This window comes from Bos javanicus, chromosome 25, assembly GCF_032452875.1.
Source record: "Bos javanicus breed banteng chromosome 25, ARS-OSU_banteng_1.0, whole genome shotgun sequence".
NCBI lineage: Eukaryota > Metazoa > Chordata > Mammalia > Artiodactyla > Bovidae > Bos > Bos javanicus.
Genome location: NC_083892.1, coordinates 1432151 through 1444875, shown reverse-complemented (window position 1 = coordinate 1444875; position 12725 = coordinate 1432151). Strand labels below are relative to the sequence as shown.

Here is a 12725-nt window from a genome sequence, read left to right as displayed (position 1 = left end):
GAACTAACACTTTCAACACACTACACATGGGCATCATCAGATGGTCAAAACCAAAATCAGACTGATTATATATGTACCACATCTTCTTTATCATTCATTGTATTACTTTTTTAGTTAGCAAAAACAATAAAGAAATTTATTTTGGAATTTATTCTGGAAAAAAGTGCTTGCTGACCCCTAGTGGTATCTTTTAGTTAGCACACATTTATTTGTTTCGAAATAATTTAGATTTAACTTAGGTTAAAACAACAGTAAGAGAGAAATGGAGAATGTAATCTAATATCAGGATGGTTCAAACCTACACATTATTTCCCTCTGAATATAGAGGTAACTAGGGAAAGGGAACAAAGAAGTCACAGTGAGGTGAATTATCTACCTTGGCAGTTTTGCAATTCTTAAAGCATAACTTGTAGAATTTATATCTGAAATAATTTTTTATACCATGTGTTTGAGTGTTTTAGTATCATAATAATCACCTTTGTTTAAAATTAAAACTTTTCATCTGAAAAATAAAAGCCTTGGTTTTCCCTTAGATATTGGATCAGAAAGGTACACTTTTAGTTTCACCATTCGTGATTCAACAACCCATTTTGTAAATGCAACATCCTGGGGCAGTGAAGATTACATCAGATCACTTTCTGACAGCTTTAGGGTCGGTGAGTGTGGTAAGTTGGCACTGATTCTTAAACTGTTTCTCTTACAGTATTAGTCCCATGATATATTTGTGGTAACTACACTGAGGGCATCGGAATGAAATAAGACACAATTCTTATTCTCAAGAATCTTATCAGAAAAAGTCAAGTGTTAAGAGTATAACAAGGCATTCAGCATTTAGTTGAAACACACAAACAGAATAATCACATACTTTTACTAGGAGCTCTGTGATCTTTGGTTTATTTCTATTTCACTTTGCATCAGTCCCTCTTGTGACTGTAATCATATATCATTTTGTAAACGTATAATAAAACTGCTAAGTAGACTTTGATAAAAGATGACATGAATTTTTGATGGAATTTTAAGAAATTTTTAGTCTAAAACAGCAAATCTTCATATCCTCTACCTACGCCAGTATCTCTGTGATAGTACAGTATAGTATATTCAAAAGAACAAGACTTTGGGAACAGGTAGCTCTGGATTCAAATCCAAATACTAACACTTATTTACATAGTGGCTTTGAGAAAATTTCATAATCTTGTTGAGCCTCAACTATAAATTAATACCCAGTAGATTCTTATCAATCTTAAATGAGACAGTGTGCCTGGTATGAAGTGTAGAACTTAGTCACTCAGTAGATAACAGCTCTAGCCTCATATAATAAACAAGAAAGCAGTATACCAGCTCTCTTTCATGGTAGAAAAAAGAAGAGAAAGAGTAACACAGACAATTAAACTATTCCTGTCTAATCCTGCAATATCTAGCAGCCTATTACCCATACTGGTTACTCAGCACCCAGTCACACTATTAACTTTCAGGGTTATATAGTATTTTGCTAACTGAATAATAAGGTAATTGGACATATGGCCTGTGAAGGCAGAAAACTCTGGAGACATCTCAGGGCCCAGGACAAGCAGAAGCATCTGTGGATGCATGCCAGAACAACACTAACATAGACCTGAAGATATATTCGATAGTAACCTGCATTCCACACTGATGCTTGTTGTCAGGACGAGTGAGATGAGGGATCGTAAGGATGTAAATCTGATGATGCTTATAAAAGTAAATAAGAGTTTGGTGTGGCTGAGTAAAAAGATTATAGATTTTTGAATCACAACAATTCTAACTCTACTACTTTCTTGATATAACACCTCAAGAAAATTATTTAACCTCTGTGAACTTCAATTTCTTCACGTGGAAAAAGGGATAATAAAGGGATGGTTGTGTGAGGAATTAACAAAATGCAGCACAAAATGTCTAACATAGACCCATAGGAAATGGAAACCCAAAAATATTAAGTCATAAAGCTATAAGTTGTAGGTTTCAAATCAGGACCCAGATTTTGCACTGCTCTTTCTAACTACCACTATTGTTTTTGAGAACAACTGTGAATTGGGTGAAGATCAATTTAACTGTTCATTTTATAGCAGGGTATGTTGTAATCACATCAAATGTTCTGTATAACTAATCAACAAAGTAATATTTTTTAACGAAATAATATTAATGCAGGTCAAATGTCAGAATTTAAACACAAAGTATAAGAAGTATCATCTGAGATCAAATTGATTGGTCATACACTAGGATTCCATTGCTCACAGCAAAACAAGAAAAAAATTGTGAAGGATATTAACAGCAACTCAAAATTAGAAATAATATTGTAATGTTCATTGTTATGTACACTTGTTTTTTAAATTTATCCTGTTACTTTTTTAGTAATAGCATCATATTTTCCCCTCTGTTATAGTGATAATTGAGAATCCTCTGATCCAAACAAAGGATTTAGAAAGAGAAGAAAAGTTCAGTCCTGCAACTCCTAGGTAAATCTAGCACAGAGGTCAACAACCTTTGTGCCCGAATGATTATTACTAATAGGTTTGTGTATGTCAGATTAGCCGGGAGTGGTGTAGGGGCTTCCCTAGTGGCTTAGATGGTAAAGAATCTGCCTACAATGCATGGGTTCTGTCCCTGGGTCAGGAAGATCCCCTGGTGAAGGCAATGGCTACCCACTCCAGTATTCTTGCCTGGATAATTCCATGGACAGAGAAGCCTGGCAGGCTACAGTCCATGGGGTCATAAAGAGTCGGACACGACCCAGTGACTAACACTTTCACTTTTTTCACTTACTAAAGATGTGTGTACTTTAGGTTGAAAATTCAGAGTTTAATTCTGCCACACAGTATTTATCTTTGATTATAAAATAATTTACCTCGACATAGGATCACATTAAAAATGACTTTATTTTTAATACTTTGATTCTCATTCTTCCCTGGTGGCTCACATGGTAAAGAGTCTGCCTGCAATGCAGGAGACCTGAGTTTGATCCCTGGGTCAGGAAGATCTCCTGGAGAAGGAAATGGCTACCTACCCCAATATTCTTGCCTGGAGAATCCCATGGACAAAAGAGCCTGATGAGCCCCAGTCCATGGGGTTGCAAAGAGTCAGACATGACTGAGTGACTAACACTTCACTTCTCATTCTTAGATTTACAGAAATTTGACTCTAGTCACATTAAACCTGAAAAATGAAAAGATAAATCTTAGAAGTCATATATCCATTTTACATCTCAGTTTATGGCTCTCTTCACATGCCTTGCTCTCTCAGTTCAGGTTTCCAGGAAGCAGAATTCAGAGACTTCTGTGCAGGTGGTTTGTTGAGGGAGAGCTCTCAGAAGCAGCCTGGAAAGACAGCTGTAAGGGAGGAAGGAGTGTTTAAAGAGGCAGGTTCAGCAGAAGCCCCACCTCGTCCTGACCCAGGTGGGAGCTCTGGAGTATCAGTTTCACCTCAGAGTGCTACCCTCTGAAGAAAGGTGCCTGGGCTTTGGTACCCTGAGTTTACAGGTTATTGGCTGAAGTCTGCCCATGTTCCTACGGAGGCACTTCTGGCTGAGGGCAGATCTAGAGAGAGGGTGTAGCTGGTGAAGGGCTCAGGTGGGCACAGCAGTCTCTACTACACGCACCTGCACACCTTTTGACCTCATCTTACAGGCCTCATTTCTCTGCAGCCACATGGAGAGTCCTTACTTTGTGAACATCCTGGCTCATTCTGAGCTAATAGCATGGCATGTTCATGTCCCTCTGCAGAGAACAGTCTTATTTGCTCTTCTCTTCACTCAAGTGTTGGGCTTCCCTTGTGGCTCAGCTGGTAAAAAATCTGCCTGTGATGCAGGAGACCTGGGTTCGATCCCTGGATTGGGAAGGTCCCCTGGAGAAGGGAAACAATACCCACTCCAGTATTCTGGCCTGGAGAATTCCACGGACTGTATAGTCCATGGGGTTGTAAAATCTGACACGACTGAGCGACTTTTACTTTTCACTCAAGTGTTAGTTTAAATGTCATCTCCTTAGGCCTTCCATATCTGCTCTGTAGTAGCCCATCCAGTTCCCATTACTAGGACTTAGTCCTGTACACAGGGTTATAGGCACCATCATAACAGTGGCGCTAGTGGTAAAGAACCTGCCTGCCAATGCAGGAGCCACAAGAGACGTGGGTTCAATCCCTGGGTCAGGAAGATCCCCTGGAGAAGGAAATGGCAACCCACTCCAGTATTCTTGCATGGGAAAATCCCATGGACAGAGGAGCCTGGCAGGCTACAGTTCATGGGATTGGAAAAAGTCGGACACGACTGAAGCAACTTAGCATGTAATACTGATCGCAAGCCTGGATCATTTGATGAATTGTTCTTGTCTGTCTCCCTCTCGGGCATGTGAGACTGTGAGGTCATAGGTCATTGTCTGTCTTCCTCACCACTTATCCCCCGGGGCCTGGACTGTGGTCTAGCACATAGTTGGCTCTCAGGAAGTGTTTGTGGAGTGAAGGCATGAGTGAAGGGGGAGAACACTCCTGGCAGAGGGGACAAACACAAAATCTCCTGGCCTTTTCCAGAACAGTTAGTCATCTAAACCTCATGAAACTGCTGATATTCAACTTTTTTTCCCTCTAAAATAATAGTTTCGTAGCCTCGGAATCTGATGTGGCTGGAGTATAGGTAGGCAGAAGAAGCAAAAGAGGGAAGTGGAGACCCTTCACAGACAGCTTTGCTTTTTGTTTCAACCCAGAAGATCTTTGAACGGGGAAATAAGATATGCATATTCATGATTTAGGAAGGTCACTTTGGCTACCTGAGGAGGACCAAGTGTAGGGGAATAAAGCTTAGGAGACAAGACAGTAATTTGGGTAAGAAGTTATGAGGTAAACACCTAAGGCAGTAGCAGGGGAGGAGGCGGGGGTGGCTGGAATAGAGGGTAAGAAAGAGGCTCCATGGAGCACACTTGGAAGCTGACTGGCCAAAGGGAAGAGCACCTCAAGTTCAGTGTGTGCATAAGGTGCATCTGTTTGCTCCTACAGAGCTTCAAAAGTGAAAGTCGCTCAGTTGTATCCGACTCTTTGCGACCCTGTATAGTCCATGGAACTCTCCAGGCCAGAACACTGGAGTGGGTATCATTTCCCTTCTCCAGGGAATCTTCCCAACCCAGGGATCAAACCCAGGTCTTCCACATTGCAGGCAGATTCTTTACCAGCTGAGCCACAAGGGAAGCCCAAGGATACTGGAATGGGCAGTCTATCCCTTCCAGCAGATCTTCCCGACCCAGGAATTGAACTGGAGTCTCCTGTACTGCAGGCTAATTCTTTACAAACTGAGCTATCAGGGAAGCCCACAGAGCTCTGAAGAGGTCAGGAAAGCATGTAGGTGGCACAGTCAGTGTCACAGAGATGGAGCTCAACCTCCTCATAACACACAATGTTGTAGAGTGCTTTTACATCCTTTTTTTTAAAATTTTTTTACAAAGAAACTGAAACTCAGTTTATTGGGCAAGATTAGACTATTAGTGTGCTTGAAACTCAGACACAAATTGGTCTTTAAAATATTTTCTTAATGAAAATAGATTTTATACAAAAAGTATTTTACAGTTTTTCAAGGTTTCTAAGGGGACTTCCCTGGTGGTCCACTGGTTAAGAATCCACCTTCAAATGTCGTGGACGCAGGTTCAATCCCTGATCAGGAAACGAAGATCCCACATGCGGTGGGACAACTAAGCCCATGTGCTGCAACAAGGATCCCACATGCTGCAATTAGCACTCGAAGCAGCAAATTGGTCTTTAAAACACTTTCTTAATGGAAATAGATTTTATACAGAAAGTATTTTACAGTTTTTCAATGTTTCTAAGAGTGAAAAGTATAAATCTTAATATAGTTTTTAAAGTATAGTTTAAATTACAACCAAAATTTAACTGTGAACTTCTAAATATTTTTCTATTAGAAATCATTTGATATTAACTTTGTGTGTGTGTTTTTACAATTTAGCAATTATAAACTATTGCTCAGTGAGAATCACTCAACGGTAAAACTCTGTTCCAGTTACGAAGTGGATGCCAAGTTACTTTCTTTGATATATTTACCTGTTAAAGAGTCTTGTGATTATTATTCACTGGGTGACATTGTTGCGAATGGACACAGTCTTGATGGGAAAATTATTAATGTTCTTGCAGCTGTGAGGTCGGTAAGTTAAAACCCCAACAAAGCCCAGTTCAATTTGGTGGGGGAGTTCTAGCATAGTATTTGTGTTTGGAAAGTAGTAATCACTGAAGTAAAATTTTCTCTATATCTTGATCCATCCTCAGTTGAATTTAGAAAATTAAAGAAAGCAGCATTTTACCTGAGAATGAGTAGCAAAATAAAATTGTATTTGAATGTTAAATGCAGCACACAGTCATAAATGGTTCACTAACTATATGAGAGCTTTTCATACTTCAGTTAAACAAAGGCATGAATAGAAAGAGTAAATTCATTGACTTGACGATCTCCAGGAAGTTCTTTTAAATAATGTATGTTGAATAAATCAAGGAATTAATTCAGTGCATGTTCTCAGAGCTGCCCTGAGATGGGGGACAGAGTGAGAAACCCAGGGTGCTGTGGTAGGGGCCCTGTGAGCTATGGGTGCTGGAAAGCAGGGCAGACTGTCTCACCACCTTCTGCATCCACACCTCCCTCTTAGCAATTACAGCAAGTTTTGAACTCCATTGGACAGACTAGAGTCACTTGACAGGGAGCAAATTTACACAAAATAAAGTACACAAATAAGAATAAAGGAGCAAGAACAATTCTTCAATATACAAAATGAGGATAACCAAGGGGGGAAAAGGGAGGTAAATAGATTTAGATACTTGTAGTTACTGTTGTAAGTACTTGCTAATTGCATTTCCATGTTAAATAACTGCAAGAGTGTCAATCATCCCCAATGACAGGCCAACAGAGGCACCACCCCAACCCAGCACAGCACAGTGCCTGCCACACAGTGAGCACTTCGTGTCAGTCAGGAATGAGGAATAAACACCCTACATGACAGTCTTGACAATCGGAAAAATCCCTTTCTGGGCAACTTAGGTTCAATCTTACTTAAAGGCAGAATATGATCTCTGAATTTCTCTGAAATTCTATGTAATGCCATCGTATTACAATGTAGTAAGAATTTTCTAAAACTCAGTGTGAGTATAAAACCTGCATGGGACTTCCCTGGTGGTCCAGTGGTTAAGACTTCACACTTTTTCAGGGGCCCAGGTTCAATCCCTGGTCAGAGAATTAGATCTCGCCACAATGAAGATTCCGCATGTTGCCACTAAGACCTGGTGCAACCAAATAAATTAAAACAAACAAAAAAAATAAAACCCTACAACAGCTTTTTCCATGTCCCACTTCCGGCCTCTACTCTTTGAGTCTGGTACCACCTTTCATAGGATTATATTATTTCCTTTTCATGCCTTTCTACTCCCATTTTGCTTCCATCCCTCTTATATTTCCTTTTCTTTACATTTTTATTTAACCTGTTCTTTCTTCTGTCTCACCTCTACTTAGGTTTCTTCCCTTTAAAGCTCCTTTTCATGTCGTTTCCTTGCTTGCTGTGACAGGTTGTTCTTTTCTCTGACTCTGTAAACCTTCTCCTCTGTGGGCAGCTGTGACTCTTTCTCCAGCCCCTTCCCGTGGAGCTCAGTCCTGACAATAGATCATGGAGGCAGTGCACAGTGGGCAGCTGACTGTCCATGTTTGAGCCGTTGCTATGTAGCCATCAGAGGTGCCTGCTGGTCCAATTGCGAACTCCCTGAGGGCACAGAGGGGCCCCTGAATTCACCTCCACCATGAATTCTCTTACACCACAGTGTGGACTGAATTAGACAGTATATCAACACACATTCCCATTATGATCCCTCATGTGGTTCTTCCAGCTGATCCCTAAGAAGGCAGGAATGTGGTTATTGATAACCTGTACCTGGGCCAGCAAGATGCCTGGACAGGCGAATCCATCCAATCACTGAGCTCCATGCGGGCCCTATGCCAAGCCATGGGGACACACAGACATTGAAAGGAATCTTATACCCTCAGTGAGTCCACACAGCTGTCACCCAGGGGCCTGTCATGGAGTGTTTGTTCTGACACGTTGAAAAGGTCCCACAGTCTTTGGAGCACATATGTCTGTGTCTCTCTTCAATCAATGTGTGTACCTTTCAACTTAAATATAGAGCCTGGTGGGCTGCCGTCTATGGGGTCGCACAGAGTCGGACACGACTGAAGCGACTTAGCAGCAGCAGCAGCAGAGGTACAAGATACTTTTAAATACATATTAGTGAGTCTCACTATTTTGATATTTCTAATTTGTTGTTTAAAAGGTAAACATTTGAGTATTTCCATCAACAAATATTTAAGTACCTCTACAGCTATAGGTGAAGAAGAGTAACTGTTTCCTTCCATTTCTAAGGTTGGAGAGCCAAAATACTTTACAACTTCAGACCGAAGAAAAGGCCAGAGGTGTGAAGTCAAACTCTACGATGAGACAGAGTCTTCTTTTGCAATGATATGGTAACTCCCCACATCTGTTCCAAACTGAAATCTGTGCTATTATCGTCAAGTCAGAACATTTTCATCTCATCAAGAGGTGATGGATGTCATATCAGGAGAGGAGTGATGATAGGAGGAAATGGTATTAAAAATAAAACCTTCCTCTTGTGTGTCCAGTCATTACAGTCTATGATTACCTTAAAATGAGATCTTCTGATGGCATGGGATTTCATAGATGGATTCTATAGTAACTTACTTACTATCATACACTTTTGTAACAAATGATCATTTACTAAGTCCCATTGATAAAGAACAAGACAGACTTTCTGTGATCCATTAGGTGGTACTCTGGAGCAGGCCATGGGAAGATGGTGAAGAAGCAAGTTTTGTCACAGATTAGGTTCTGTGGGGCAGGGCTACACCCTGAAGCATACCAGGGAGTACTATGGTGGTGTTTAGACTCAAGATTGAATTTGAAACAGGCCTTCAATCCATCAGGTTCGTCAAGCAGTTTATCCATTATGGGGATAATCCCTTAATGGCATGAAAGAGTGACTTCACAATTTTTAGACTTGTAGTTACTCAGTTATAACTAGTGTGGAGTGACCTGGTGATAGGAAAAGAGGGAATGGAAGGAGCAGAAGTTGTTAGAGATGGATGTGCTGAAGGAATGCTTTCCATGGGTGTTAAATTTTCTGTGAAATAGGCAGAGTAGCCCTGAAAAATGCAGGAAAAACCAAAACCTTTCCTTGTGCCTTGGATCACATGGGGGATTATTAACCTCACCCATTAAGACATCCTTTTTCTGATAAATAACATGGCCACTGTCAGTGTTTTCTAATGTATTTGATTTTTGTCATTTCTTTTTTCACACATGCAGTTGGGATAGTGAATCTATTCTACTTGCACAGAGCTGGGTTCCACAAGAAACAGGTATCGCATACTTCAGTGATTGTGTTCAATATTTGTAATTTTTTATCCTCCAGTGTAATAATTTTAAAATGGCTTTTTCCCCAAACAGTAATATTTGCTGCAGATGTAAGGATAAGTTTTGACAAATTTCGGAACAGCATGACAGCAACTGTAATCTCAAAAACCATTATTACAACTAATCCAGGTAAAAAGCTATCTGAAAATTTTAATCCCTTTGGAAATGACTATATCATGTATTCCAATATTTGTATAGTGTGTTTAAGAATGAAAATAAAGCTTGGATTTCATTTGAGTTAAAAGTGAAAAGCTTCCTTATATGACTTTTAAAACTTACAGTAAACTGTATCTTTGATATATTTACAAAAGAAATGTGAAAAGCCAGACTCATTTGTAAAGCATTATCCCTTGTGTTAATTTTGAGAGATCAATGCCATTGATTGGATAACCTATATTATTGACCATTTAAAAATAAATTTGATTTCAATGCATTCAAATAATTTAGTGCTGGAGCATGGAGAACATGTATGTAGTATCATCATGTGATACTTAGTTCATCACTGTGAGTGGTTGTGAAGTGGTTACAGCTTGTCCCAGTATGAAATGAGGGGAGTAGGACTAGGGAGAAGAGGGGGTACCCTGATTGCATCCTAAGGTTGCTTGTAGCCCAGAGAGAAAGGCCCACTCAGCACCCCAGGAGAGCACAGAGGTCCCAGGGATGAATAATCTTTCAAAAGTCTTCAGTTCAGTCCAGTCGCTCAGTCATGTCCGACTCTTTGCGACCCCATGAATCGCAGCACACCAGGCCTCCCTGTCCATCACCAACTCCCAGAGTTCACTCAAACTCACGTCCATCGAGTCGGTGATGCCATCCAGCCATCTCATCCTCTGTCGTCCCCTTTTCTTCCTGCCCCCAATCCCTCCCAGCATCAGAGTCTTTTCCAATGAGGCAACTCTTCGCATGAGGTGGCCAAAGTATTGGAGTTTCAGCTTTAGCATCATTCCTTCCAAAGAACACCCAGGGCTGATCTCCTTTAGAATGGACTGGTTGGATCTCCTTGCAGTCCAAGGGACTCGCAAGAGTCTTCTCCAACACCACAGTTCAAAAGCATCAATTCTTCGGCGCTCAGCTTTCTTCACAGTCCAACTTTCACATCCATACATGACCACAGGAAAAACCATAGCCTTGACTAGATGGACCTTTGTTGGCAAAGTAATGTCTCTGCTTTTGAATATGCTATCTAGGTTGGTCATAACTTTCCTTCGCGTCTTTTAATTTCATGGCTGCAATCACCATCTGCAGTGATTTTGGAGCCCCCAAAAATAAAGTCTGACACTGTCTCCACTGTTTCCCCATCTATTTCCCATGAAGTGATGGGACCAGATGCCATGATCTTCATTGAAAAGTCTTAAGAGAATATAAATGTAGCAAGTATCATTTTAACTATGCGCTCGCTCTACTGATTGATGACAAAGCAGTAACAGTGACTGAGAGCTATAAAGCAATTTTATATCTTTGACCAAACCATTATCAGAATTGTTAGAAGTGAAATTACTATGAGATATGGTATAAAATAGCAAGACTGTGTTTTAATATCAGTAATTAGATCTTGCTCATCTACTGCAGAATTATTGTCTCCTTGAAAGCAGTATCATGGGAGGTGATATGGCACTCATTGATTTGTTCTTGTTGAACTCTCATCTACTACACATGTGCTGTGTGCTGAGCACTGTTCTGGGTCCAGTGACCAAACACAGGTATCTCTCCTGCTCATGGAGCTCACATCCTAGCAGTGGGGAAACAGAATGAACAATTAGGATAACACATGCAAATTTTGGAATTTGAAATGATTGAGAAGTAAAAGAGAACAGGGTTGGGAGGGTCCAGAATGCCATGGTGTGCGTAAGGCAGGTTGCTTGTTTACATAGAGTGGTCAGGTAGGCACAGTGAGAGGGTGACATCTGAGCGAGGTGAGGGGGTGTACGGTGGCATTAACCATAGGAAAAGAGCACACCGGGCAGAGGAGCCAGCCAGTACAGAGGCTCTGCGGCCAGTGTGGCTGGAGCTGAAGGAGCAGGGCAGGAGGAGGGGCTGAGGTCAGAGAAGAAATGGAGGTGATCGGAAGGCTGTACAGGCTGCCTTCTACTCTGTGGGAAGGGGAGCCAGGCAGTGACATTATCTAAGTTCTAAAAGGATTGCAGTGACTTCTTTTACATTGGTGGTGACACAACCATGGTCTGTTCTTACCACAGGATGATACTGTCACTCTTCAATCCTTTTTTTTTTTCTTTCGAGAAGGGTACTATGGTTTCTCATTTTTAATAATATAATAATACTAATAGGCTATTTTTAGTGCTTTCAATAACATCAGTGACAGAGTTTCCATCCTCTAAGGGTAAATTTGGTCTGGGAAAATTTCTAAAAGACAGTTGGGATTGTTTGACGGAAAAGATTATCGAGCTTGATAATACTAATTGTCTCGAAACCTCAAGATTAAGTTAAAGAGACAGATTTGAAGGATATTGTGCATTTGGCTCTGAAAACAGATTCAGAGGGGAAATGTCAAAGTGTTTTGAGCAATGTCAACATAATTAGAATAAATGCCTTACTTATTATTAAGGAGACGAATACAAGGAAAATATGTATAAGGGTGTGTGAATTTCAATGTGCTTTTAAAAATCAGTCTTATTTATTTCCTGGGTTACACATGCCACATAGAAATTAAGAACCTCTAAATGGTTTGGTGGTCAGATGTGGAAGGAAGAATTTCTGTCCCCCCACAGACAGTCTGGGATAGACCTGTTGTCTCTAGAGATCTTGACAGCAGTGCCACACCCCACCCTTCCTACCGGTTTATGCCCCAAGATTCTCATTAATTTACAAATATTTAGTGAATTCCTTTTATTTACCAAGTAGTGAGGTAACTTAAACACTTTCTGGAACAAGGAAGTACCTGAGAGGATGGATGCTGAGATGGATGGAAGGATAGTCATTATATCAGACACAGGAAGTACAGAAATGAAAAGACAAACCCCCTGTCTGGGATTCTGGTCTAGTTCTGGGGAAGAAGCAACAGTGATAAGACTTGTGGTACAACAGGGTGAGGAGGAAGAAACCCTGACTCTGTCCAGGGGTGTCAGGGGGTCTGACATCGGCAGGATGGCTTGCAGAATGTTGGGGGAAGGCTGGAAGACAAGCAGATGTTGGAGGTTGGGGCTTGGGGTTGAAGGGTGTCAGAGTCAGACAGCGCCTTTTCAAAATCAGATTCATGCCTTCTGGCACATTTTCTGACTATCCCGGAGAACATTCGTG

The 12725-nt window shown here is 40.8% G+C and overlaps 1 protein-coding gene across 1 annotated transcript in view; it reads left to right on the top strand.

Moving 5' to 3' along the window:
* MEIOB (meiosis specific with OB-fold) overlaps window positions 1-12725 on the top strand; it is a 43490-nt gene that overhangs the window by 12783 nt on the left and 17982 nt on the right. The window contains exons 4-9 of the mRNA XM_061400745.1: window positions 534-665; window positions 2399-2471; window positions 5957-6152; window positions 8403-8503; window positions 9363-9415; window positions 9504-9599. Of these exons, the coding sequence (XP_061256729.1) occupies window positions 534-665; window positions 2399-2471; window positions 5957-6152; window positions 8403-8503; window positions 9363-9415; window positions 9504-9599 (651 nt within the window). The remainder of the gene's footprint in view (window positions 1-533; window positions 666-2398; window positions 2472-5956; window positions 6153-8402; window positions 8504-9362; window positions 9416-9503; window positions 9600-12725) is intronic.